This window comes from Monodelphis domestica, chromosome 2 (genome assembly GCF_027887165.1).
Source record: "Monodelphis domestica isolate mMonDom1 chromosome 2, mMonDom1.pri, whole genome shotgun sequence".
Taxonomy (NCBI): domain Eukaryota; kingdom Metazoa; phylum Chordata; class Mammalia; order Didelphimorphia; family Didelphidae; genus Monodelphis; species Monodelphis domestica.
In genome coordinates this window covers 478,136,447-478,164,200 of record NC_077228.1, presented here as the reverse complement: position 1 = coordinate 478,164,200, position 27,754 = coordinate 478,136,447, and the positions used below count along the sequence as shown (strand labels likewise).

Genomic DNA, 27,754 nt, shown 5'->3' with positions numbered 1-27,754 from the left:
TTCTCTCAAGTTAGTCAGACTGGAAGGTGTGCCTAGTGGTCTCCCTGAAGAACCAATCAAGGAGCTGCCAAGGACTTTGGATTATCAAAAAAAGGTTGAGTGAGTGTTACCCTTCACATTGTAAATGGTGAGAACCTTCTCCTTTTTTGGACCTTGTGAGGACACTACATCTTGACTCTGCTGTCTGACCCAACCATCTGGAGTTTATGAGAATCTGACCCTGTGGACATTACTAACCCCTTACAGTTTAGTTTTAGTTAAGATTTATTTAGGTTTAATACTTGGGTGGGTTAATAGAAGTAGTTCTTCCCTAAATACCCTTCAATTCCCTTTATCCTTTTAATTAAATATACCTCTGTTATTTATTTATTAGTGTTATCTTCTCTTACCCTTCCCTGAAACCTTTCCCTAAAACCTTCCCTATAATAGTTTTTTCTATAACAGTTTTTACTATAATACCTTTCATTATAACAGTTTGCATGGATTCTTGGGCTTCAATCAAGTTTTCTTCTGGTGTGTTATCATGGGCATAGTGATGTTTAACATGAGATGCATGAAACCATGAGTCTTTTCCTATTATTTTGATCGATGTAGGAGTGGTGAGAACTACATCGTATGGGCTGATCCACCTGGGCTCTGTAGGTTTGTCTTCAGTAAAATTTTTCACATATACTTTGTCCCCTGGCCTGATGTTGTGTTAATGAGAAATCTAGTGGGACCTTTTGCACTAGTAGTCCTAGTCTTCTCAATTCTTCCAGCCTATCCTGTCTGTATCCGTGTCAGATAGGTGTGTAACTGGCATTCCCCTCCCAGCATGGAAACATAAGATGGTTTATCGGTCCTTCCTATCCACACTGGCTGTCCATACAGTATATCATATGGGGAAATATGTAAGTCTCCTCTGGTTCTCGTCCTTAGATAGAACAGTGCAAGTGGAAGAACTTCTGTCCATTTAAGATGAGTTTGGGCACAGAGTTTCGCTATCGTGGTTTTTAACTCCTTATTCATTCTTTCCCCTTGTCCTGAACTTTCTGTTCTGTATGCATTATGGAAATTACCCTTTATTCCCAGAGACTTATACACTTGTAAAATACTAGATGTAAAGTGACTTCCTTTGTCTGAGTCTATGAAGTCCAGAATGCCGTATCTAGGAACTATTTCTTTAAGCAATGTTCTCACTACCATGCCAGTGTTGTTTTTCTTTGATGTATATGCTTCTGTTCATCTAGTGAGTCTGTCCACTATGACTAAAACATATTTATATCCTTGGTCCCCAGGCATGTTAATAAACTCAGTCTGCAGACACTGAAAAGGTGTATAAGCTAGGGGTCGCCCTCCCAATGCCTTGTATTTGAAATGACCTTGGTTAAACTTTCTACAGATGTCACATGCCTGACACACTCTTATAGCATTCATTGATATCTCTGGAGCTTCCCAAAACCGGTGGACTCATCCAACATGGATTGCACTCCATAATGACCTCTGGAGTGAATCACATTGCATAGATGTTGGTACAGCCTTTTTGACAAGATAGGCTTTCCTCCCTGTGCTAACCAAATTCCTTTGACTAATCTGATCCCTAGATGTTCTTGCCATGACTGAATCTCATCTCAGCAGTATGCTTGTTTGAGATCCTGCTTATCCACCAGAGAGAAATTCAGAACACAGATGGGACCAAATCTGGCAGTGAATGTTGCTATTACATCTGCCCTGTGATTTCCTAGGGATATCTTGTCCTTACCAGAGGAGTGAGCCTTGCAATGGATCACCATCACTTCCTTTGGCAAATTCACCGCTTCTAAGAGCTGGTTTATGAGGTTTTTATATGCTATCCTCTTTCCAGATGTTGTGACAAATTCCCTATTCTTCCAGGTTTTTTGTCTCATGGCAAATAAAATTCCAAAGGCATAAGGGTTAACATATATAAACTTGGCTGAGACCTCAGAACTCCTGCCTGGTTCAGACCAGGCAGGGGCAGCTATCCTTCCCTTTTTCCCCTCTCTCTCATTTCTTAATTTCTTCCTTCTGTTGTAAATAAACCACCATAAAATTCCATCCTGACTTGAGTATTTCTTTGGGATTTAGAATTTAAATCCCTGGTGACCAACTAAAATTATATTCAGTACAACCCTAAATTTTACCCCTAACACAATGAGAGTTAAATGACTTGTCCAGGATCACATAACTAGTCAGTATCTGATGTCAAATTTGAACCCAGGACCTCCCATCTCTAGGCCTGGCTCTCAATGCACTGAGCCACCTAGCTGCCTCCCTGTATGTTTGTTCTTATATCTTTGAAATAAATATTCTTTTGTAAAATCCAACCTGATTTTAGGTGCTTAAAATGAAACTGGGGTTGCCAGTTACTGTTCTCCTAACAAATGGGGGGAGATACACCCAGTGGGTACTTAAACTGATGGAAGATTTAAAAAATATATATGACTTCCTTCAGGGTACCTGTGAACCCTGAAGGGGAGAAATAACAAAAAATAAAGTCAGAGGTAACCATATTACACACACATCAAAGAATAGAGGAAAAACTCATGGATAGTCAAAAAAACCTTTCACCCTGAGTGGACCTTACCTCTCCCAGGAATATTTATAGTAGCTCTGTCTCTGAGGGCCACCTTGGGTTTGAGAATTCTCAATGTAGGAAAAGAACTTGGGACTTCTAGGGAATGAAGCACTCCACTCTCTAATGAGATTTACTTTCTCAAGGAAACTCTTTAGTTTCTCTAGATTTGTAGCACTAACCCCCAAATTAGGAAGGAATTTGGTGTCAATAGTCTACTCCTGTCCCTTAAATCTACACAGTCCAGAAAAACTCACAGTACTAGTAAAGACTTGATTCTACCTCTTCTTATTTTTGTGTCTGAAGTTCCTGCCATGCCAATCTCTTCCTTCATTGCTTCTGTTACTTAGCCTCCAAGGTTCTCTGAAATGACTATTTTTCCATCTCATAAGTGTCTGGGTATTGTTGCAATCTTTCATTTACATCTGGATTTGGGGATCCATCATTCTGCTACTGTCTATCACTACCACTACTATATTACTGCCTCTATAGCTGTCATTTACTTCCTTTGGAGAAGTGCTCCAGCTCTCAGGGTGGAATAACCAAAGCCAATAATACTCAGAGCTTTTTTGTTAGGCAGGCCTATAGCACCTCCTGATTTAGACCCCCCAAAAATGGAGCTGAGGAGAGCTGCTGACTCAAAATAACAGTCCCTAGACCCTCTGAGTGTGGTTAGGGTTGAAGTGGCTGGCAGTGGGAAGTAAGGGGTAGTAATAGTAACATGACCCTCATACTCTGAAATCTTGCATTTCTCACTAGTTAGCACTGGTTAATCATCAACTGCAACACCTGCAGTTTCAGCATTAATCAAACCTGAATTATAGATTGTTCAATTATTCACTCTGTACCAGATCAGTTATGTTCTATACTAGATATCAGCTTTGTACCTACTCTGTTTTGTTAATTGCTTATGTTTTTCTTAGAAATAATTAATTACCTATAGTGGTCCTCCAATGTACTGTATCCCTCCCTATGTTCCCACTCCTGAAGGGCATCAAGACCTCTCCCTGACAAATGATGACAAAGTGGACAATGGAGGAATATGGAGCCTGCGCACTGAGGCCTCCAATCTTGCACATGCTCCTTATTCCTATGACATACCTCCACTTGAGTTTGGAAAGGGAGATGCTAAGCTACCAGATCCCAATAAATATACCCATCTTGATCCATAGGGTATGGAAGCTGCCACTCCACAAGGGAAGTTTCACTCTGTAATAGAGGAGGGAAATAGAGAATGAATGGAGGATTTCTCTCCTCTCTTACTGATGGAGAGAGATAACTCAGGTACTGTCTCAACTCCAGTGAGATGTTGAAAGGGAGAAGTGGAGGCAGGAGACAGGGTTTGAAACAGGTTGATTCAGTTAAGGTGGCAATATGTCTCCCTCAGTGGAGCTCAGGACCCCTGAGGTTAAGTCAGCCTCAATGAGGCAAGTTGAACCCTTCTAATCCCACTTTCCAAAGATACTTTAGCTGTTAGCCCTTTAGGATTAATGTATGGTGCCAACAGGTAAGGGAAAGATGACAGTGATCCTTAGCCAGCTGTACTGAGCCAAAGGGGTTCAGAATCAAATCCCTTCTCTGTGGAAGGTTATGACAAACTGAGGTCTGGGTTGTCACAGATGAGGACAGGACTTCAGCTTGAAATCCTGTCTTTAACTAGTCTAAACTTATCCCTTTACTTAAATTATAAAAACAGGCTCAAACCCAGATCTATCTATTTCTAGTATAATTTATTTGATGTCAAAAGGGAAGGTAATGGCAGAGGAATGAGGGAAAAAAGGTAAGAGGGTGAAGGATGACCCTATGGACTACCCCTTTGCAGACTGGATTTCAAAGTCTGGAGGCCTTGGCCTCCTTTCCCATCAATCGCTTCTTGTTCCTAACTTAATGGATTAACTAGATTATAGTGTTCAAACCAAGGGACAGGCAAGGGAGAAAGACACAAGGGACAGGATCAGGTTGGCTCAGGCCAGAGAAAGTCCAACCAAAACCCTCTTGAGAATCAGGCAAGCTGCAGACTAATCCTAGAAGAGTTGATGAGGATCTCTGGTTAGACAGGTTCTTCAACCAGTAGAGAAATCTGGTTGAGCACTCCTCTGAGTCTCAGGAAACTGCTGCTTTTCCTCTCTTTCCCAGGCTCCAAATCCCTGTCAGTTACCTCAAAGTTCTCAGCTTCCGGAACTGCCAGGATTCTCTTGCCCCTCCTCCACTACTCCTTAGGTTGATCTCTCCATCAGACTGGCTTCTCATACCAACAGCAGGGTCTCTCTTCCTTAGTTTACAACTCCTATGAGGAAGCTGCCATCCTAGAGCTCCATACTATCAGCTCCAAAGAGGCTAACCTACTCACGCCTGGGCTTATCCATTGACCCTAAGACTACCTGATTAGCCCCATGACTATTCCACCAGCTGTTAGGCTATTATGCCACCAAAAACTACCACTATTTCACATAAAATTCTTTTCTTCTGGACTTAATGGAGTTTGAGTCTCCCTTTCTTAGGGTGAGACCCTGCTACAAACTTGGGTGCATTTGTCCTATATCAGGGTTACTGAATGCTATTTACTTCTACTTTGCCTCAAGGTACAAGAAATATGCTTTCTACATGGTTATCATCTCATGCAGAATCTTTTGTTTTTTTAAAAAACCCTTATCTTCCATATTAGAATCAATACTAAGTATTGGTTCCTAGGTATAAAGGATAGACAATTGAGGTAAGGTGACTTGACCAGGGTCACACAGCTAAGGAAGTATCTGAGGCCAGATTTGAACCCAGAACTTCCTAATGCCTGTCCACCGAGCCAGCTAGTTTCCCCCATGCAAAATCTTTTTGAGGCTTAGACTTTACATTTCCAACAACCCTCATTTCTATCTCCATCTCCCTTTGAATAAGGAGAAGCTAGGTAAATCATCCTGAAGCTCAGAGAAGCTTCCCCCCAAAAATTTAGAAACATTGAAGAGAGAATTCATGTTTGTTAATGCTTGCTAAATATATAAGAAAAAAAAAGTAAGAAAATTTAAATAAAAGAAAAAAGAGCCAGGGAAAGGAAGGGAACATATAAACAAGTCAAAAGGGAACCAGAAGATATGGTATCTCTGATGCAAAGGAAGGAGACAGTATCAAAGAGGAGGTGCCAATCATTTCTGTTAATGCCTGAGAAATATCAGGGAGAATAAAGACTCAATGTCTAGACTCTCCTACCCTTGGTCTTCCCAGTATCTGGGTTTACTTAAAGTAGATGGCTCCTGCTGTGGAAGAGAGAAATTGGGAAACATGCAAATGACAGAAGCAGTAGAGGCTGAGTGGTGTGACCTGTCAGTCAAACGAAGGTTCCATTTGGAATGTTACCAGGAAAACAGTTGGAGGAAAAGCCAACTGCTGACTGAACTCTGGTTACCCTGTTGCCTTGTATCAGGGAAGGAAGAAGGAGTTTTTGTCTTTAAACCTTGGAGACAGAAGAGTGGTGGCCTGGTGACTTTGAAAGCAGAAGAAAGAAGGACAATAGTCCAGATATCTCTCTGACTTGCTCTGTTGATGAAAGACATTTTTCTCAATTTGAACTATATATTCATCATCCTCCAAAGACCCATTGTAGTATCAGGGATATCCCCAACCCTCTTACCTCCATTCTCTATCTTTTCCTGTCTTCCCCAAATAAACCCTCCTTAAGATAAAAGAAGATAAATAATATTTCAATTGAAACATCATAAATTCACTGTGAGTGATTTAGAAAGAAGAAAAGGGGAGGGAAACTGAAGAGGGAGGAAACGGGAGGAAGGGAGGTATAGAGGGAGGAGGGAAAGACAGAAGAAATAAGATAGTTGCCTGATCTTTATCTATCACCAATCAAATATACCCCCTTATTATTATTTACTACAATTCCCCATCTTGGCCAAACTCTTCTCAGATCAGGTAAGTCACCAGAGGGCTAATATTGAACATATAGTAGGGTATATAAGGTGTTCAGGGAAGACTAGCACCTCTGGTATGAGAGCTTGCATATCCCTCCTCAGGGCTTCTCATTCACCTGTATGCCTACCTTTTACCCAACTCTTATCTGTGACTTCAAGAAGCTATATAGTGCACAGTGGCCACACCACAGTAAAATCATCTCTGTAGGTTGGTTAAACCAGGTTGAGGGTCCACCCTAAGCAGCTGAAGATCAATCACCCTATCCCCATGCAGCTGCAGCAGACGCTATGGAGAGCTTAGAGCTTGGTCAGATATAAAAGATGCCATAGTCATCCACTGAATCCTGGGCCATTGCCAGTCACCATGACTCTTGTCTTATCCCTGGACTTGGACAACTAGAAAAGAATATGAGGACTTTGTGCAACTCTTCCTCACTTAAATCCAATTCAAGTGTAAGTCAAGACACCCTGTGATGTCATTGGTCCCTTTTGAAAAGGAAGAATGAACAACATTGAACATAGAAGACATAGTATTGAGCATAGTAAAAAATAACATAATGAACAGGAAAACCCATAGGACGAAATTGTTCTTAACCTCTCTGAGGTCAAATTTGAACCCAGTACCTGTCTCTAGGCCTGACCCTCAACTCGTTGAGATACCTACCAGTCCCCTTGAAGGTAAGAATTGGTTGGGTTTTTGTTTTTGCTGATTGTTTATTTGTTTTTAATTAAAAGCAGCCATTTTATCTTCAAAATACTGGCCAAAAAGTTAGCAATTCTAGTTTATACTCCCTCTTAGACGTTAAACTATAAAGTTTCAAAAAGGGATAACTATAATAGTCTCTGAACAACCGAGAGGCAGCAAAGTTTAATGGAGAGAAAACTGGCTCTAGATTCATTGGACTTGGGTTCAAATCCTCCTCTGACTTTCATTACTTGTATGACCTATGACAAATCATTTAATTGGGGTTAAGGGACTTCTGAGGTCCCTTTCAGCTTCAGTTCTAAGGCCATGACCTGGCTCTCCAGCTGGATCTATGTTTCTATCTGGAGACCCTGGGTTCCTGATAGCTGAGAGTTCTTCATATTTAGCCCAACCTAGATCTACCATATTGAAGCATTTGGTCATCTTATCTCTATACCTCCATCTTCTAGCCTTGACCTTTAATTAGTGTTCTATATGAGACTCTGGGCATCTAGGCAGTGAAAGTTTTTCATATCTACCCGACTCAGATCTACCTTGCTATTTTCTAACTTTCTTCATACCATGGAGGTGTCCTTTCTGCTCCCACTCACTCTCTTTCAAAGCTCTGGGGATAGTGATCAAATCAACAGTATTGTTTCCAGATTGGACATACCAGTGAATTGCCCTATGGCTCCCCTTACCATCTGGGTGGCTTCCCAGACCAAAATACTCCTTTGTAGCCACTCCTTTTCATTATGTCGGCTTTCCCAATTTGAATGTAAATTCTGTAAGAGTAGGAGCATGGCTAGGTACTTAATACATACTTTTTCATTCATTCACATTCATTCATTTTGTAAACCGAGCTGACTTATTTCTCATTCATGGAGTGCCATCTGCTGGCCACATACTGCTTGCTTTCCTGTTCACATTTGTGCAGAAAGATGTCTGAAAAAACATATACAGAATTGGAAAGGAAATATGGGACAGACTTTTTACAGTAAGGCAAACATGCAAAAATAGATGAGAAATACCCACAATATATGGAGAACATGAATCTATTTACAAATTTATGTCTCCATCCATCTACTATCAACTATCTGCCTACTATCTACTATCCACTGTCTATCCATCCATCCATAATCTATCTATCTATCTATCTATCTATCTATCTATCTATCTATCTATCTATCTATCTATCTATCTATCTATCTATCTACTCATCTACCTATCTACCCACCTACCTATCTATCCTAACATACCTATCTCAAATCTCAAATTCTCTCCATCCTTACTTCATCCCCCATAGCATCATAGGAAGCCCTTCTTCACTGACCTTTTCATTGATAAGTCCCAGGGTAGAATGGATCACGAGACAGTTATTATATAGGTCATTTTGTCTCCATTCTTTTATTTTTATTTTATTTTTTATTTATTTTTGAACATTATTTTATTTGGTCATTTCCGAGCATTATTCATTGGGGACAAAGATCATTCCTCCCCCCCCCCCCTACCCACCTATCCCATAGCCGATGCACAATTCCCCTGGGTATCACAAGTGTTCTTTATTCGAACCCATTTCCATGTTGTTGGTGTTTGCACCAGAGTGTTCATTTAGAGTCTCTCCTCAGTCATATCCCCTCAACCCCTGTAGTCTAGTAGTTGGTTTTCCTCGGTATTTTTACTTCCACAGGTTGTCCTCTGCTTGTGGATAGTGTTTTTTCTCCTAGATCCCTGCAGATTGTTCAGGGACATTGCATTGACACTAATGGAGAAGTCCATTATGTTCAATTGTACCACAGTGTATCAGTCTCTGTGTACAATGTTTTCCTGGTTCTGCTCCTTTCGCTCTGCATCACTTCCTGGAGGTTGTTCCAGTCTCCATGGAATTCCTCCACTTTATTATTCCTTTTAGCACAATAGTATTCCATCACCAACATATACCACAATTTGTTCAGCCATTCTCCAATTGAAGGGCATCCCTTCATTTTCCAATTTTTGGCTACCACAAAGAGCGCTGCTATGAATATTCTCGTACAAGTCTTTTTCCTTATCTCTTTGGGGTACAAGCCCAGCAGTGCTATAGCTGGATCATAGGGCAGACAGTCTTTTATGGCCCTTTGGGCATAGTTCCAAATTGCCCTCCAGAATGGTTGGATCAGTTCACAACCCCACCAGCAGAGGATTAGTGTTCCTACTTTGCTGCATCCCCTCCAGCGTTCATTACTTTCCTTTGCTGTCATGTTAGCCAATCTGCTAGGTGTGACGTGATATCTCAGAGTTGTTTTAATTTGCATCTCTCTGATTATAAAAGATTGAGAACACTTTCTCATGATTTCTTTATCTGAAAACTGCCTATTCATGTCCCTTGCCCATTTATCAATTGGAGAATAGCTTGATTTTTTGTACAATTGATTTAGCTCTTTGTAAATTTGAGTAATTAAACCTTTGTCAGAGGTTTTTATGAAGATTGTTTCCCAATTTGTTGCTTTCCTTCTGATTTTGGTTACATTGGTTTTGTTTGTTCAAAAGCTTTTTAATTTGATATAGTCCAAATTATTTATTTTGCATTTTGTGACTCTTAAGTCTTGCTTGGTTTTAAAATATTTCCCTTCCCAAAGGTCTGACATGTATACTATTCTGTGTTCACCTAATTTTCTTATAGTTTCTGTCTCCATTCTCACAGCAGTTTACCACCATAATTTAGGCCTTCCTTGCCTTCACTGGGATTAATACAATAATTTTTATTGGTCTCCCTGTCTCAATTCTCTCCTTGCTCCAGTCCACTCTCCTTTTGGCAAAGTGGTTTTCCTCAAAAGTGTTAATCTTTTTTTTTGCCCATCGTGTCCAATTTTTCAAGACTCTATTTTGGGTTTTCTTGCAAAGATATTGGACTGGTTTGCTATTCTCTTCTCAAAGATAAAGATAAGTCTGATCATTTTATCCATTTATTCTAATGGACCTCTTTAAACTTCAGGAGCAAATGAAAAGGTCATTTGTTTAGCTTTTAAAGCTCTTTATAACTTTCCTCCTTCCTATCATTCTTGTCCTCTTACACTTTGTTACCCTTCATACACTTTTATAATCTGGCTACATTGGCCTGTTTGTTATTCTTCTCATACCTCATATCACATTTTAGCTTCTGCTCTCCCTTCTGACCTCTGCTGTAATTTCTCTAGTGGTCTTTCTCAGTTCAAATCTCATCTTGTGTAGTAGCACTTTTCCAGTCCCTTCCCCTCATCTCAACTGTTAGAAACATCCCTTCTAAGGTTATCTTTTTTTTTTTTATCTTTACCTTCTGTCTTAAAATCAATACTATGTATTAGTTCTAAGGCAGAAGAGTGACAAGGGCTAGGCAATGGGGGTTAAGTGACTTGTGGCTAGATTTTAATATTTGAGGTCAGATTTGAACAGAGGACCTCCAGTTTCTAAGCCTGGCTTTCTAGCCATTGAACCATGTAGCTGCCTCTCTATGGTTACCTTTCCACTGTTCCCTTTGCATTTTGTTTATCTATTTATGTACATCTTTTCTTCCCCATTAGAATGTAAGCTCCTTGAGGGCCAGGCCTGTTTCCCCCTGTCTTTGTATCCCCCAGTGCTTAGTATGCTAACCTGTCATATAATTAATGTCTAAGAAATGCCTGTGACTTGGTTAAAAATCCTAGCTTCTTTTAAGGTTCATCTCAAGTCCCATTTTCTACAAAAGTGCCTATGTGGACAGTGGATAAAACACTGGACCTGCTGTCTGGAAAACCTCAGTTCAAATCCTACCTTGGATGCTTATTAGCTGTGTAACCCTTGGCACACCACTTAACTTCCATCTGGCCCCAGTTTCTATTCCTATGAAACGTCTCAGGCTTGTTGTCAGGAACAATCAATGGATCAAAATTTATTAAACTTCTGCTGTGTGCTAGGGATTGTCCAAAGTGCCATGGATACAAAAAGAGGCAAAAGACAGTCCCTGTTCTCAAGGAGTTTATAATCTAATGGGAAGACAACATGCAAATAAATATATTACAAAGCAAGCTCAATAAAGGATAAATGGGAAATCATAAACAGAAGGAAGACAGTAGAATTAAGAGAAAGGCTTTCTGTAGAAGGTGAGGTTTTAGTTGAGATTTAAAGGAAGCCAGGGACATCAGTAGACCCAGTAGAAGAGGGAGGTCATCCCAGTTTTGAAGACAGTCATAGAGAATACCAGGGGGAAAAAATCTTATTCCTGGAGCTGTCAGGAGGCCAGCTTCAGTGGATTGATGAATGGATGTTAGGGGTAAGGTATAAGAAGATTGGAAAAATAGGAGAGGGCTAGGTTATTAAGGGCTTTGAATGCTAAACAGAGCACTTTGTATTTGCTCCTGGAGGCAATAAGAAGCCACTGGAGTTTATTGTGTAGGGAAGATAACATAATTGGACCTGTGTTTTAGGAAAGTCATTTTAATGACTGAATAGATTGGAGTGGGGAAAGCCTGGAAAGGCAGGTAGTCCCACCAGCAATGAGCAGTAATCCAGATATGAGGTGATGGTGGCTTATATAGGAGGCATTCAGAATGACTCCTAAATTTCAAGCCTGAGGGACTGAGAGAATAGTGTTAATCTTTAGAACAATAGCTAAGGCATGAAGAGGACAAGGGGGAAGATGAGTTCAAATGAGATATTTGTAAAGCACTTTGTGAACCTTAAAATGCTGTAAAATTTAAATATCAATATCTCCAGGTTCTTATTTTTCCATAAAGTTTTATTAATAATCACTTGAAGTAGGGAAAAAATAAAAAGGATAGAAGTATAAAGCCCAATTTTCTAACCTAACTGATCACATGGATTCTCTCACCTGGCTCCCTGCCAGCCTCCTCAACAGCATTCTGGGAAGCTAAGAGAGGGCAGTGACACACCAAAACTTTTATCCTCCATCCCCCCACCCACAAACATGGGCATGCATTGCTGTCCATTCACGCAGCTGGGTAAGATGAGCTGGATCTGAGGATTCTTGGGGAGAGAACCTGATCCACACAATCCTCCCTGTGATTCTTTGGGAAATGAGCCTTTTGAAATCTCCCAGATTTACATGTCTAGTCTCCCCAATGAATCATTTCACATAATCAGCTTATATGAATCGTTTCACATAACCAGTTTATATCTCTAAAGATCTCTTACTAGAGAAACATACAATATTGCACTTTCTAAGGGGAAATCATAATAACTCGGGGATAAGAGAAATAAAAGAGAAAGAGCAAAACCAATGATTGCTAGGCAGATTGACAAAAAGTTAATTAGGGGGAAATCCCCTTTGGCATAAGAGTTTTACATTCAGAGTAAATATGTTCAACCCTCCCACCCCCCCTTAGTTCAATTCACTATATCTCAAAGTTCATTCTGGATTTTTTGATGCAGTGTGTGGTTTTTGCAGGCATCTTTATGGTGCCTTTTCCAAAAAGTTCACTTTCTCAATTCTCGGAACTAGTGAGTTTCTTTTCCTAAAATTTCTCCAAAAGATTTTAAACCTTGCATTTTAAGATAATAATATAATCCCCCACTGAGGAGGATGTTGACTAATACCTGAATCACCCTAGAATACATGGCTGAGTTATGAGGTATGTGAATCAGCTGTCAAAAGAAAATCAACCCCCCCAAAGGACCCAAATAAAAGAGGAAAAATTAAATTCTAGATGAAAAATGAAATATCAAAATCTTATGTGTATACAATTTTAAGTAAGCAAGATAAATTTTGCTAGCTATTATCCTCCCTGTTGTTACCTATTATTTGGTATTACATTGTATACATTTTGGATTTCTTAGTATGTTTATATTGGATTTCTTAGTATGTTTATATTGTTGCCCCCAATAGAACTGTAAGATCCTTGAAGGAACTGAATTGTTTTGTATTATTTTTGTATCCTGAGTGCTGAACACAGTGCCTGGAACTTACTAAATGTTTAATGCTTATTGAACAAATAAATCAATACATTTCAGAAGTACCTTTAGACTCTCTCCCACCTTGTTATCCTTAGGTGAGCACATATTTCACAGCTTTAGACCTTTTCCCGTAGACTTTGGACACATACTCTCATTCCCAGGCCAGTTTGTGCCTCTAGCAAGACTTCCCTCTTTTAAAAATCTTTTCCCAGATTTTTCAGCATGACTGTCAGAAAACTTACTTTCATGGACAGGACATATGCTTCTTTTACACATGTTCCAAGATTATTGTGATCCTGGGACTTTTTAGCTTTGGTATTAAGCAGTTGGTACCAAAGTACTCACAGATGTTATGGGTCTTTCTTTGAAAATGTCAGTATATATATATATATATATATATATATATATATATATATATATTTCAAGCCATCTCATTGATGTGGGTACCTCCTCCAGTAGTCCAAGTCACCACCTATCCTCATCTTCTTATCCATTCTAGTTTGGCTAGAATGTAATTCTTGTCTAGTCCCCCAAAGAGGATTCACTTAATGTGCTGGTGATCTAAATGCTAAATCTTTTACTATTCAGCAGGAGCCAGTGAAGCCTTTTGAGCTATTAATCCATTGATCTTCATCCCTCATTTTGGCTCTATGACTGGCCTATATATAGAGATAATGTTCTTTATATCACTTGTTACTTGCAAATCATCAATATAATAATCTACTACTTACACCCACCCTACTTATCTCCATCGCCCTTTGAGTCCCCTGTAACTTTGTTTTCTCAGACATTGTAGTTATGTTCTGTCATTTGAAGCCACATAGCTAAAAGAATGTCGGAGTAAAAAGATGATGTGTGTATGTGTGTTGGGGAGCAACTCGAGATCACTGAAAGCATTTTGCCAATTTGCAATCCAGGATCTTTTTCTTTTTACTTCTCCTTCTCCTCCTCCCCACTTACCTTTTATCTTAGAATTGTTACTAAGTAGCAATTCCATAGCAAGAGTGGTAAGGGCTAGACAAAGGGTTAAGTGACTTGCCCATGGTCACTCAGCTAGGAAATGTCTGAGGTCACATGTGAACCCAGGACCTCAGGTATCCAGACCTGGCACCCAATTCACTGAGCCTATAGCTGCCCTCATATTTCAGTCTTGAAACAATTAGCACTATCATTTGCAAATAGGAGAATTTGGAAGACTATGCCATGTATAAAGGAATCTTTTCATTTGGCCCTTTTGGGGACATTCTCTTGAAAATATACATAATTAAAACATATATTGATAGAGGGCAGCTAGGTGGCTCAGTGGATTAAGAGCCAAGCCTAGAGACCTGCTGCAAACCCCGAGGAGCCAAGGACTCTTTTTAAAATTTCTATATCCTGAGTTTAGCACTGTTAACGAAGAAAGGATTAATTTCTTTCAAAACACTGTGATCTCCCGCTTAAGCCCCGCCCAATTCGCCTCGGACGAATCAGAGACCCGGGCTAGCCTGCGCGTGCGCGTCGGTAAATGCCTCTTGTTTTCATGTGAACTCGCCTTCCCGGAACCGCTAGGCGCGACTGGCTCCTAAGGGGGCGTGACAGGAAGTGAGGAGACGGAAGTAAGGAAGCGGAAGCTTGGTACCGGCCCCCAAGCGAGAGCTGAATTTTTGACGGTTAGACCCGCTGACAGGATGGCTGATGAGGAGGAGGATCCCACAGTGAGTGAGCCCTCTTTCCCAGGATCCCTTCCCTACTTTCTCTACTCTTCCTCATAGGAGTGATCGCGGCCTTCTAGTCATCGGCCGCTTAGGTTTGGAAGCGTGTTTTGGAGGGAGCGTCCTGGGGCCAAAAGCACGGAGGCTTGCGGTCGCTTCTCTCCACCCTGCCCACCAGTCCACCCATCTTCCCCCACCCCAGCCCCTCTCCCTCCATTCCCTATGGTATTATGTCGAGTGTATCTGGGGAGAGAAGGCGGGGTGAAGAGAGTAGAAAGGGGGCGAATGGGGTCTTAAAAAGGACGGACACATCGAAATGCCCCAACAGTCAAGGATGTCTACAGAACATTCCCCACAAATTCAATACGAGGCAGCCGAAAGCTTCAACGGTCTTAGTCTCAGTGTCTTCGAAAAAACTGTATTTTTGGAATCCCAGGATATCTGTGACTTTGGGCAAGTGGCATAACTCCTAAGGGCTTCATTTCCTTCTCTAATAGGAAAAACGATACTTAGTAACACTACTTGTTTTTCTTAAAAGGTCAGATTAAACTACCACCACCTACTTGAAACTTTTCTTTATTCCCTGCTAGTTTTTACTATATTTACTTTGTGTCAATATTTTAAACATTTACATATGAGCATGTTATCTGTCCAATAAAAAATTTCTCTGAAGGTAGGAACTATTGAATTTTTGCTTTTATATTCCTAGGACAGAGCAAAATGCCTACTACGACTAGTAGACCTAGTGGACTGCATGTTGATTATCTGCTGTTTGATACCTGTCTGAGGATATCATTATGAAAAACAAAAAACAACCCAAACCTTGTAACTTTAAAAACTTCTGGGTGTATGTATTATTTGGAGATGATACTTTCTAGCTCTAAATCTGTGGGAGTCAGGAGACCTTTCTTCTGATCCTATTTCCCTCCTGTGGCCTTGAAAGCTTCATTTAAAGTCTCAGGGTTTCTCAATTTCATCCTTTATAAAATGAGAAAATTGGACAATGATTTCTGAGGACTGACCCACCTCTAAAATTGAATCATTTTTGTCTAGGTGGCAGAAGATAATATTCAGATTTGGAGGAAACACCTGATATATCATAGTTCCAACCACAACATTTTTAAACCTTACTTTCCATCAGATTAACAACTCTAAGGCAGAAGGGCAAGGACTAGGTAAATGGGATTAAGTAATTTACTCCAGGTCACACAACTAGAAAGTATCTGAGTCTAGATTTGAATCCAGGTCCTCTAGACTCCAGGCCTGGTGCTCTATCCACTGAGGTGTCTAGTTGCCCCACAATTTTTTAAGAGTAACATCAACAAATGGGAATTAATTGAGATGAAGAAGTTAAGAATAGTGAAAGGTTTGAAAGCCTTGGCATAGAATTAGAGGGAGGAATTTAGATATCTTCTGGTACCCTATTTTCAGGATGAAAAAAAAAAGTAAAACTTGCTTAAGCTCACTCAATCAATATATGGCAGAATGAGTATTCAGACCTGAATTTTCTAACTCCCAAGCCAATTTTGCTTTCTAGTACATCACTGCTATAAAAGGTAATATTGAAAGAACTTGGTATGCTTTGCTTAGGGAAAACTAAGCAAAGACTTTGATAGCTCTTTTCAAATATTTGAAAGGCTATCAAGAAAAACACGTGACTTTTCTTTTTTTGCTGCAGAGTGCAAAACAAAATCGATGATTGAAAATTAGAGACAAATTTCTACTAATTTTTTTTCTAAAGGAAATGGCCTTTAGCATTACTAGATCTCAAATTACCATAAAGTAGTAATCATCAAAACAGTCTGGTACTGGTTAAGAAATAGAATGGTGGATCCATGGAATAGATTAGTTACATAATATACGGGGGTAGTTGTTTTTAACAGACTAGTTTGATAAACCCAAAGACCCCAGCTTTTGTGATGTAAAACTCACTATTTTACAAAAACTACTGGGAAAATTGGAAAACATTTTTTAAAAAACAAAGTATAGACCAATATTTCACATGATATACCAAGAGAAGGGCAAAATGAGTATATGATTTAGATATAAAGAGCACTAAATAAATTAGGGGAACATAGAATAATTTACCTGGCAGATCTATTGAGAAGGGAAGAATTTTTGACCAAACAAGAGATTGAGAATAATATAACATATAAAATGAATAAATGTAACAGATTAGAAGGGAAACAATAGACTGGAGGGGAAATTTTATAAAAGATTTCTCTGATAAGGGTCTAACTTCTCAAATTTAAGTCAAATTTGTAAGAATACAAGACAATCCCCATTTGACAAATGGTCAAAGAATCTGAACATGCAAATTTCCGATGAAGAAACCAAAGGTATCAATAATCAAAAGAAAAAATGTTTTACATCATTCTTTATTAGAGAAATGCAAATTAAGACAACTCTGAGGTATCACTTCATACCTATCAGATTGGCCAATATGATAGTAAAGTAATGAATATTGGAGGGGATGTAGCAAAACTGGGACACTATTACATTGTTGGTGGAGTTGGTAATTGATCCAACTATTCTGGAGAGCAATTTAGAACTTTAACCAAAAGTCTAGTAAAACTATATACCCTTTGATACTGTAATAACCACTACTGGATCTTGATCCCAAAGAAATCATAAAAATGGGGTAAGGACCTACTTGTGCAAAAATATTCATAGCAGCTCTTTTTTGCAGTGGCCAAGAATTGGAAATCAAGGAGATGTCTGTCAATTGGTCATGGCCAAACAAATTGTGGAATATGTTGGTGATGGAATATTATTGTTCTATAAGAAATGATAAACAGGATCATTTCAGAAAAAGGTGGAAAGATCTACATGAACTAATGCAGAGTGAAATTAAGCAGAACCAGGAGAACATTGTACTCTCTAACAGCAATATTGTATGATGATCATCTGTGAAAGACTTAGCTACATCAGTACAATGATTCAGGACAATTCTGAAGGACTTATGACAAAGAATGCTCTCCATCTCCAGAGAAAGAACTGTTGGGAGTCAGATGTAGATCAAAGCATACTATTTTTCACTTTAGCTTATTTGTGGTTTTATTTGGGGGGTTTGGTTTTCTGTGATACAATGACGAATATGGAAGTAATGATAACACAGGTCAAGTTACTTAACCATCTCTGAGAGGGGGGAGAAAAAGGAAAGAGGAAGACTTTGATCTTATAATTTTTGAAAGTATATGTTGAAGATTGTCATGACATGTAATTGGGAAAATAAAATATCTGAATTTAAAAAAAAATTTTTAAGTACATGGCATTCAGGAAGACTGTACATAATGACTGTGATCATGAGCAAATCATTTAACTTCTCAATGCCCCAACCAGTTCTCTAAGACAATAAGTTATATGAGATAAGTTGCTGACCTACATTAATGTCTACCAAGAATTACCTATACAGGTGAAGTTACTTGTTCAAACCCTTTATCTCCCCCAATTAACTAATGTATGTAAAGCACAGGTAACTATTTAACACTTACAGGTTTTAACCACTTATAAGACACTGTATATATATTATTTTTTCCTTATTGTTACAAAAAGAGAATGAATTCTTACAACATTCTAATCTTCCCTTCATTCAGCATTCAAGCAGCATCTGGATAAATTTGTTCATCTAATTAAGGTCCGATTAGCTCCACATTTTAGAGTTGCATGTTATAAGAGATTTCTGTATGCATTCAGAAATGGTTATCTGTGTTAAAGACCTTTTAGTTACCTTGCAATTTTAATTAATTGTTGAAAAAAGTTTTTATTAAACATTAAAATATCCACTTTATCTCAATTCTTTTGAACTCTTCTAGTTTGAGGAAGATAATGATGATGCAGGAGGAGGAGCAGATGGTGGACAGGGTAAAAGGAAAAGACTTTTTTCTAAAGAATGTAAGTATAGTATTTTAATCAAGGATGTCATACATTGAAGATGAGCATAATATATATATAGGCATTCCCTAAATTACAAATGGATTGTGCTCTAAAAGTTAATTTGTTGTTAGGAACAGAAAGCATTTCCTTAGAAGTTAAGCTATAAATAGTGATTTATAGGTCCCAGGCCATCTATAAAAGCCTGCTTGACCTATAAAATGTATGCCACTAATTTTTTCCTGTGATATTTTATTATTGAATGGAGATGATCCTTGGTTCTTAAAAGCTATGCCAATGGACTATGAGCCCTGGCAGGCCCTTGCAATTTATAAACGCTTCATATTTCATTTGTAGGTCTGAAAATAGATTTTGTGTGTGTTACTTACAGACTGGCCCAGGCAAGCTTGGAGAAGCTTATCAACAGATTGTCCGCAGGGTGATTTCAGTCATAACAGCTCTCAGCTATGTTCATAATTATAAATGGCTTATAATTGAACCCCAATCAAATCATGAATTGTCTTGCTCGTAAGATACCTCAGTGATGGTAACTTAACCATCATTGATAGGAGAAAGCATATTTAGAAATCAAGCTCTGAATGTCAGGAACATAATTGTACTCTGCCCTAATTACCATACTTGCTATGGGATGATATGAAGATAGTCAGGAAGTCACACATTGAGAAAGAATGTCATGATGAGAAAGAAGTAAGGGGAAAATTCCAGGCAGCAATAAAGTCTGTGTTTTGTCGGTGGAGAATAGAGAGAGGAATGCCTTTGGAAAAGTAGGTGTATGGCTCAATAATTATGGGCATTTTTGTGACTACTTTTTTGTTGTTGTTACAGTGAGTTCCAAAGTTTTTCCAAGGGTTTAATGATAGCTTTTTATCTTTAAAGTACCTTGAGAATTAATAACTCCTCACCCTCCAAAATGTGTCCTCTATAGCTGAGACCTCCTTTGTATATATTTGGTAGAGAATAAGTGGTTCTCTTTGCTTTCTTTGTGCTGTTTTTACTTCTTTGTGGTAGGTGCTAAGATGTTAGAGATCATTTGTGGTGGCTCCACTATCATTGATGGGAGAAAGAATTTGCTTTTGAAATTTTTGCAAAGTTAAATTTGTCTTCCTATTTGTTGGCCTTCTAGTTTCATCCTTTCAAGATGATCTTGCCTAGACCTTACATCTTTTTCCTCCCCATTACTTCTCACTGTTTTATAAGACAATTAGTTTTCATAATCTGTAAACCCCCACTCCCTATGGCTACCATGTCTCTATTTAGTGAGATCATACTTTTTTGCTGGATGTGGAAGGTTCTAGGCTCTTTTGCTGTTCCTGTGGCATATTGACATACATATTAAACTAGCTGAGGAAATGATGATAATTGATGATGGTGCACTTTTCTTCATTTACTGCTTCCCAGCACCAATAACATGCTTTAAAAGATATGATTGCAATTATTTCAGTTTCATGCCATACCATTTTTATTCTTTCTTCTGATTTGGTATTAATTGTGATCTTTCCTCAAATAAATAGTGGTGGCTCTATGTAGATAAGTGAGTTGGAAATGTTTCCCATGTTGATCACAATATTTTTCCTTTCAGTTAGTATTACAAAAATGATTATTTTGGTGCTCACTATTTCTAGCATTGCCTGGCTCTCTTCTTGAAAGTATTCAAGATATATTAGTGTGAGTCTTCAGTTTAGGCTTCCAGCTTTTCATCATACTCATTTCTTACTCTTAATTGTTTTCAAATATTTTTTCATTATCCTCCCCAGGCCCATTTTCACATTGAAGTTACAAATATAAGCTAATTTAATTCGCAATATACAATGGCCAAGCATCCTATAAAATGATAATTTTGTGTTGTCAGTGGATGTTCTATAAGACTTATCTTTTCCTGTATTTGCCTCTCCTACAGCTTCCTTTTGTGTTATTTCAACTTATTTACTGAAAAATGTTCTAATACTTAGAGTATCGAAAGAGAAGTTAATGTTTATCGATGGCTGAAAGACTAATTCTTGGCATCTCTCCATCCTTTTTTCTGTCACTGCTACTGCCACTGAAGAATCAGATTCCACAAGCCTGAGGGCTATTTAAATTTTTTCTTTGTCATGGCTAAAGAATTCATAGCCATATCTACTGTTGATGAATCTCTTCATACTTAACTAGGCTTGTCCTTAGAAAACAGTCAGTTTTTTGCCAGGACCATATTCATAGCCTTTTTTTTTTTCAATCTGATGAAGCCTACCAAAGCATATGTATTTTTCTGGCTTTGCCTTTGAGAACTTGGGAGTCACTTCCATACCACAATGAGACATCAAAATAGGACTTTGTAGAAGAATTTAAAATATTTTAAAGAAAGACTTCTCTTTGTTCATTGAGAGAAGGTGTCATGGTACAGTGGAAACTACTAGTTTGAGTTGGTATTTTGAATCCCAGCTCCCTTACTCTCGGACAAGTTACTTAACTTCCTGTGAGCTCAGTTTCCTCAAATATAAAACGAAGATTGAACAAGATGATTTTGAAGGTCTGTTCCAACTATAAATCCTATGGGGTTGTAGTAATAAGTACATTATATGGAACTTGGAAGGCAGTTTCTTTAAAGAATGTCTACAAGGGAGCAGCTAGGTGGCTAGTAGGTTGAGAGCCACATCTAGAATTGGGAGATCCTGGGTTCAAATGTGGCCTCAGATACTTCCTAACTGTGTGACCTTTGGTAAGTCACTTAACCCCAGTTGCCTAGCCCTAACTGTTCTGCTTTGGAACTATACTTAGTATTAATTCTAAGACAGAATGTAAGGTGCTTTTTTTTTTTTAATTTATTAATACTTTATTCTTTCACAGTAAGGTGTATGATGTACGGGTTTGGTGATGACCAAAATCCTTACACTGAGTCAGTGGATATTCTTGAAGACCTTGTCATAGAATTTATCACTGAAATGGTAATGTATCTTTTTATAATTATATTAGCTATTTATTTGAAAAATAAACCCAAAGTGTTGAGTGTTCAATGGGAATAAAACTCTTTAAAATAGGAATTTTTGAAGGGTTGCTATTGTAAGTCACTGTAGAACATTAAAGAAAATAGTGCAGTCTAAGGAACTTCTGACAACTATTATCTTTTAATTTTGATAATTGTGTATAGCAAAACCTTACATTTGGCATATATATTCCTCATCTTTGAACTAACCATCTTGAAACACATTCATGTTTGCACATCCATGGGAACTTATTCTAGTGCCATTTTTACCTTTACTCTGTCTTGGACCCCTTTGTTATTTTGGTGAAGCCTAGGTCATCTTTCTCAGAATCATGTTTTAAAATAATTGAAGGGAAAGCTAAATTTCAATTAGAGGTTCCTGAAAATGAAGATGGAATTTTTTTCTCATCGAAGTTCGTAGACTATATGAAGATCCATAGATCTCCTTGGGGGTCCTTAGACCCCAGTTTAGATTCTCTACTCTGTTGGTTTACCAGAGACAATGTGACAAAAATTTAAAAGCACTTGAATCTAGGGACAGCTAGGTGGATCTTGGGATAGAGCATCAAGCCTGGGGTTTCTGGTGGACCTGGGTTCAAATCTGGCCTTCCTAATTATGTGACCATAAGCAAATCTCTTAACCCTATTTGCCTAGTCCTTGGCCCTTCTGTCTTAGAGTTGTTGCTAGAACTGAAAATAAGGTTAAAAAAAACAAAACAAAACACTGAATCTTAAAGTCAAGAATTGTGAGCTCAAATCCCATTTTTTGACACTAATTGTATGACCCTGAGCAAGTTATTTAATTTACCCATACCTCAGATTTCTCATCTGTAGAACGGGCATAGTGATATTGGTGTTATCTGCTTCACAGGGCTGTTCTGAAGAAAGTACTTTATAAACATGAGATGAGTTTTATTATTGATAAATTAGATAATTTTAACACCTTACATTCTATTGGGTTTTTAAGTCTATAAAGCAATTTCATATATAATCTCATTTTTTTCACATGATAACCTATACTATAAAATAATACATAGTATATATACAGTTGTTAATAATATATGACATTTAAGGTTTGCAAAATGATTTGTTTCTTAATTTCACTTAAGCCTAATAAACAACCTACAAATATTATTATTATTCCTATTTTAAAGATAAGGTTTGTGCTAATGTACACTATTTCCTCCTTAAGTGATGGGTAGAAATGGAAAACTGCTTATATTTGCATACCAGTTTGTCTTTCATTAGCTCAATTTTTAAAGATACATAAATGTACTCAATCTGTTTCCAACCTGTTAAAAAAAAAATTGGAAACTATATCCTCTTGACCAGACCTCACAACCCCCCTACCCCCCCCCCAAAAAGAGCTTGAATTAACATTTTATTAGTAGGAATCTGAAACAGTTGGGTACAGTATGGAAGATGAAAAATATAAAATAGAATTTAGGAAGACAAGAGAAAATAAGTTTTCTGGAGAGAACAAATGAAATTATATTTAAAAGAAAATAATTGGTGCTGAAGAGCCCCCAAGTAGACAGCTTTTTCTCTTATCTACTTGTGTTGTGGATTGACAGTGCTGATAAGATAACTTTAAGGATATAATTTAGCTTTTTTAGAAGTGAATTGTTCTGCCTTGATTGGGTGAAATAAATGGAAAAGAGATGATAACTTAAGGGAAAATTTTTTCAAGTAATTGGATTCATCATATTTCTTCATGATAGACTCACAAAGCAATGTCTATTGGACGACAAGGTCGAGTGCAGGTTGAAGATATTGTCTTCTTGATTCGAAAGGACCCAAGGAAGTTTGCCAGAGTTAAAGACTTGCTTACTATGAATGAAGAACTGAAACGGGCTAGAAAAGCATTTGATGAAGCAAACTATGGATCCTGACATCTTTTACGTTCTCTACTGTCTTCAAGTGTGTGTGTAGTAAAACTGTGTAATTCCACCTTGCCAAAAATGAGAAGTCTTGACTTAATTTAAGTACTTCATACAATTATCTTCATCTAGTCAACCCTGTAAATGAGAAATAGAGTGACACTTAATTGCCATCTTTATTTTGACTTCATGGATTGTAGAAGTGGTATTTAGGTATTGAATTACTTGCCATTTTTATTATTCTCGAAAGTGCTTATTAGTTTTAGTAACAGTGTGGAAAAAGCTAAAATACCTTACAAACCATGCAAATAAGCCTTTCTTTTTGAGGTGATAAGATAGTTTAAACTCAATAGTATTTATGTATTTGTCTTCTTTTTGTCACTGAAGTTTTATATTCTAGCCGTTTGTTATGTGAAATCTAAATAGTTTTTTGGGGTTCTGTGATTCATAAAACCTATTTCCTGGCTAGTTTCAATATGTCAGACAAAAAAATGGTACAGGAAACCATTATTTATACTATGTATTGGACTATATTTTTTAAGCATTGTCAGTTTCTCTCTAAATTCTTTTGCATAAGATTGAATTTCTTAAAAGAAATAATTTGTTTTTATTTATTTCACTGGCTCTCAAAAGCATTTTTTTTTGTGAGAGTTCCTCTTCCCTTTCAAAGTTCCACAAAATTTAAGATAATTTGAAAGCTTTTTTTTTGGTTTGGTTTTGACTGAAAACCTTTTGGGCTTATTAGACATATTGCTTAAGTGTTAAGAGAACTCTCCACAGAAAAAATTTAAATTCAGAGACATTTAAAGAGTGAGTACTCTAAAATTTTAGTAAAAAATGTCCATATTTTAAGAATCTATACTTTGTTTATAGTGTGTCTTCCAGCATCTACACATATATGACTATAGGTGCTATTATTGTAGCTCAGGATATGCAGGTTTTGTGTGTGTTTAACTATAATGTATTAAATTATTGCTATTTTTAGTTTAATATTAGAATTGAAAAAACATTTGAGGGAATCATTGAAAAATCCTTTTTGTTTCAAACTACACAAACTACTGCTTGTGAACAAACTAAAATACTGCTATCCAAATTTTTTATATTAGGAATAAAATGATCTATAAACATAAGTAAGTTAATGGTTGAAATCCAATGGATGGTATTTAATTCTTCTGTGCTAAGCTGTATATTCCTGAAAATCTATTCTTTGTAGATCTTTAAGAAGTTTCTCATTTTTTTCTCTTGCTCCTATATTGCCATATTAATTATCTTCATAATGATAGCCTATTTATATAGCACTTTACAATTATAAAACACTTTGACAGATATCTCATTGTATTCCCCAGCAGTCCTGTGGGGTAAGCAATAATTGTTTCTCTGTTACAAATAAAGAGACTGAGAATTAGGCCAACTGAGCTGACTGAGGTCACGTGATCAGGTATCAGCCAAACTGTGATTAGAACTACTGTTGTCTGACTTCAAATCCAATTCCAATTACACTCTCTGTTTACTGAATTGATTAGTAGGATATACACTCCCTGGAGCAGGAACTAGCTCACCTTGGCATTTGCACCCCCCAATGGAAACATAAGTGGTATGTATCAGGCACTTAATTTGTTTGTTAATTAATATGAACTTAAAACATATATAGCTAAGATGGTCCCTTTAGTTTTCTATAGTTTTTCTCCATGCAGTTTAACTTTAGCACTCTAAGCAAGTAGATTATTTTCTAATAGATTACAAATGCAAATGTATTTGAGCTTTTTTATAAGCACCTAAGAAGTTGAAGTCAGGGTACTGTAGTAGGTCACATTTACATAAGTCTTTACAGTTTACAAAGTGCTTCCATAACTTAGGTAACCAAGATTCAAACCCAGGTCTTTTTTTAAAATTTTATTTAATTAGATGATTTAGAATAATTTTCCATGGTTACAAGACGCATGTTCCTTCCCTTCCCCTCCCTTCTCCCTGCTTCCATATCTGATATGCAATTCCACTGGCAAACCCAGGTCTTTTGATTTCCAAGTCCAATGTTATCTTCTACATCATATGACTTATAGACTGTGGAGCCTTTGAGGGCAGGGTCTATTCATTTCGTCTTTGTATCCCTAGTGACTGGCACATAGGAGGTGCCTAATAAATGTTTATGGATGGCCTTTGATGTAGTGATCTTCCTGGTCCATGCCGGGAAATGGAATGTATCATTTGACATGTATAAAGGGTGGTACACTTTGAGCCTAACTGTCTTTAGTCTCTTAAAAAAATATTTTTAGATGTGATTTTGCTGTTCAGTTACATTTCACACAATCACATTTTAAAAATAGAAGTCATCTTTAAAGTATCCGTTTTAATAATTCTAAAATTGCATTTTACTTCCATACAAAAAAATTGAAGATGATACTAAAAGCTTAACACAGTCCACATATCAACTCTTATTTCCTTATGTAATGAATAAAAGATGAAATAACTGAGGAAACAAAAGTTTAATCTGAGCATATTGATTTATTTTTACACCATCCATGTCAATTGCCCAATGAACTGAAACCAGGCCCCACCCACCTTAGGACTGGAGAATATAGGGGGAGATAAACTTGCTTTAGGAACAATCAAATAAGAACAATTGATGAAAGGGGAACAATATGACATCTAATTTCTATCTGAAGGAAAGATTAGGGACTTTCCAAGTTGGGGGGGCGGTGAATAGGCACAGTTCTCCAAGTTCAGGGAAAGAGATGTCGCACTCCTCAAGTGTATAGAAACAAAGGGACATGAAAAAAATCACTGATTGGTCTGGATGGGACCAGTTTTCAGGTATATATATATAAGGTATATAGGTTACTTTGAAAACTCCTTATATCAATTTTAGGATCTGATTGTGTTAACATAACCCTGGTCCTTGGTTAAGAGTCTCTGACAACAGGTACAGGAGGCCCAGTTTCCTAGACACACAGGGCTAGGTTCAAATAATGGAATAAAGTTTTCTCCCTATTCCCACTTTTCTCACAGGACAGAAGTTAGACTGGCCCCATAATTGTATTGAAAGGGAACTAAGCTAGCTCCAAAATAGAGTCAGTGTGGTTCACTCAATTGCCACAATAATCCACTTGCTATCCTAATCTCATTTCCCTCAGTTTTATGAAACTTACACAGTACAAGTTTTTGACTTTTTACATCCAGAAGCTCATAGATTTCAGTGCAGAGTGTTGGTCTGGGTATAGAAGACTTGTAAGCAATGTCCGAGAGCTCCCAAAGATTCCACATCCTGCTTTCTTCAAGAGCATTAACCTCTAATTGCTGTCTGGAAAAATCTGGTAGTGTCAAACTCAAATGGAAACAGGGCCACTAACCTATGCAAAAGGATCCCTGTAGGCTGCATATTGACTTTAAAAACTACATTAACATCATGTTTTATTTTCTTTTATTCACTTTGTTAAATATTTCCCAATTAAATTTTAATCTAGTTCAGGCCACACTCTGAAGTCTTAGGCAGCATGTAGCCCTTGGGCCTTGACTCCTGATCAGATGATTAGGGCATTTCAACAAATTTGTTTACTACATTACTATTACTTTAAGACAGTTCCTAAAAGCTACAGAATTGAGAAGTGGTTATACAAGTAAGGGTATGGTTTCACGATTTCAAAGGATACTGGAAATGATGATGTGGGATTACATAACTTGAATAACAAGTTGAATTGTGCCATGCTTAAATATGGTTGGCCTGAGATTTTGACATGGAAAGCCAGTTTACAACTTTTCTCATCTGTAAGCTTATATCCTATGACTACATTGATAGAGGTGTTTGTTGTTGTTCAGTCATGTCTGCCTCTTTGTGACCCATTTGGGGTTTTCTTGACAAAAGTGATTTGCCATTTTCTTCTCTAGCTCACTTTATAGATAAGGAAACTGAAGCAAATCAGAATGTGATTTACCCAGGGTCAACAGATGTGTCTGAGGCCAGATTTGAACTCTGGAAGATGAGTCTTCCTGACTCCAGGCTCTGTACTCTATCCAATGAACCACCTAGCCACCTTAGGTGTGTGTGAAAACTTAAAAAAATTTTTAAACCATCATTTGCTACATACTAAATGTAAGCTATTAGAATTTTTAAGTTTATCAACAATTTGCCCTCCCACTATGTATAGGAAACAATAAAGCTATCCTTTTATTATATGACAGTCTCATCAAATAGAACCAGAACTTTTAATGTGTAACATTTAAATGTTAGCATATGACATTTACAGAATTTTAAAGT

At 37.6% G+C, this 27,754-nt stretch overlaps 1 protein-coding gene across 2 annotated transcripts; it reads left to right on the top strand.

Moving 5' to 3' along the window:
• Window positions 1-25,983, top strand: TAF13 (TATA-box binding protein associated factor 13). Of its 2 annotated transcripts, none has more exons than XM_016429069.2 (4): window positions 1-127; window positions 18,585-18,663; window positions 21,487-21,584; window positions 23,344-25,983. In XM_016429069.2, exons 1-4 carry the CDS (start codon window positions 125-127, stop codon window positions 23,512-23,514), a joined length of 351 nt encoding a protein of 116 aa, XP_016284555.1. In that variant the 5' UTR covers window positions 1-124; the 3' UTR covers window positions 23,515-25,983. The 2 variants fall into 2 exon arrangements, with proteins under 2 accessions (XP_016284555.1, XP_001372402.1); XM_001372365.4 differs by lacking the exon at window positions 1-127 and adding an exon at window positions 14,621-14,772.
• The last annotated feature ends 1,771 nt before the right edge of the window (window positions 25,984-27,754 follow it).

Bases quoted from the DNA above. Each gene is read 5' to 3' on its own strand.
- TAF13 (XM_001372365.4), top strand. From the start codon at position 14,746: ATGGCTGATGAGGAGGAGGATCCCACA. The intron at 14,773-18,584 runs GTGAGTGAGCCC...GAACTCTTCTAG, and splicing joins ATGAGGAGGAGGATCCCACA to TTTGAGGAAGATAATGATGA. The intron at 21,585-23,343 runs GTAATGTATCTT...TCTTCATGATAG, and splicing joins TAGAATTTATCACTGAAATG to ACTCACAAAGCAATGTCTAT.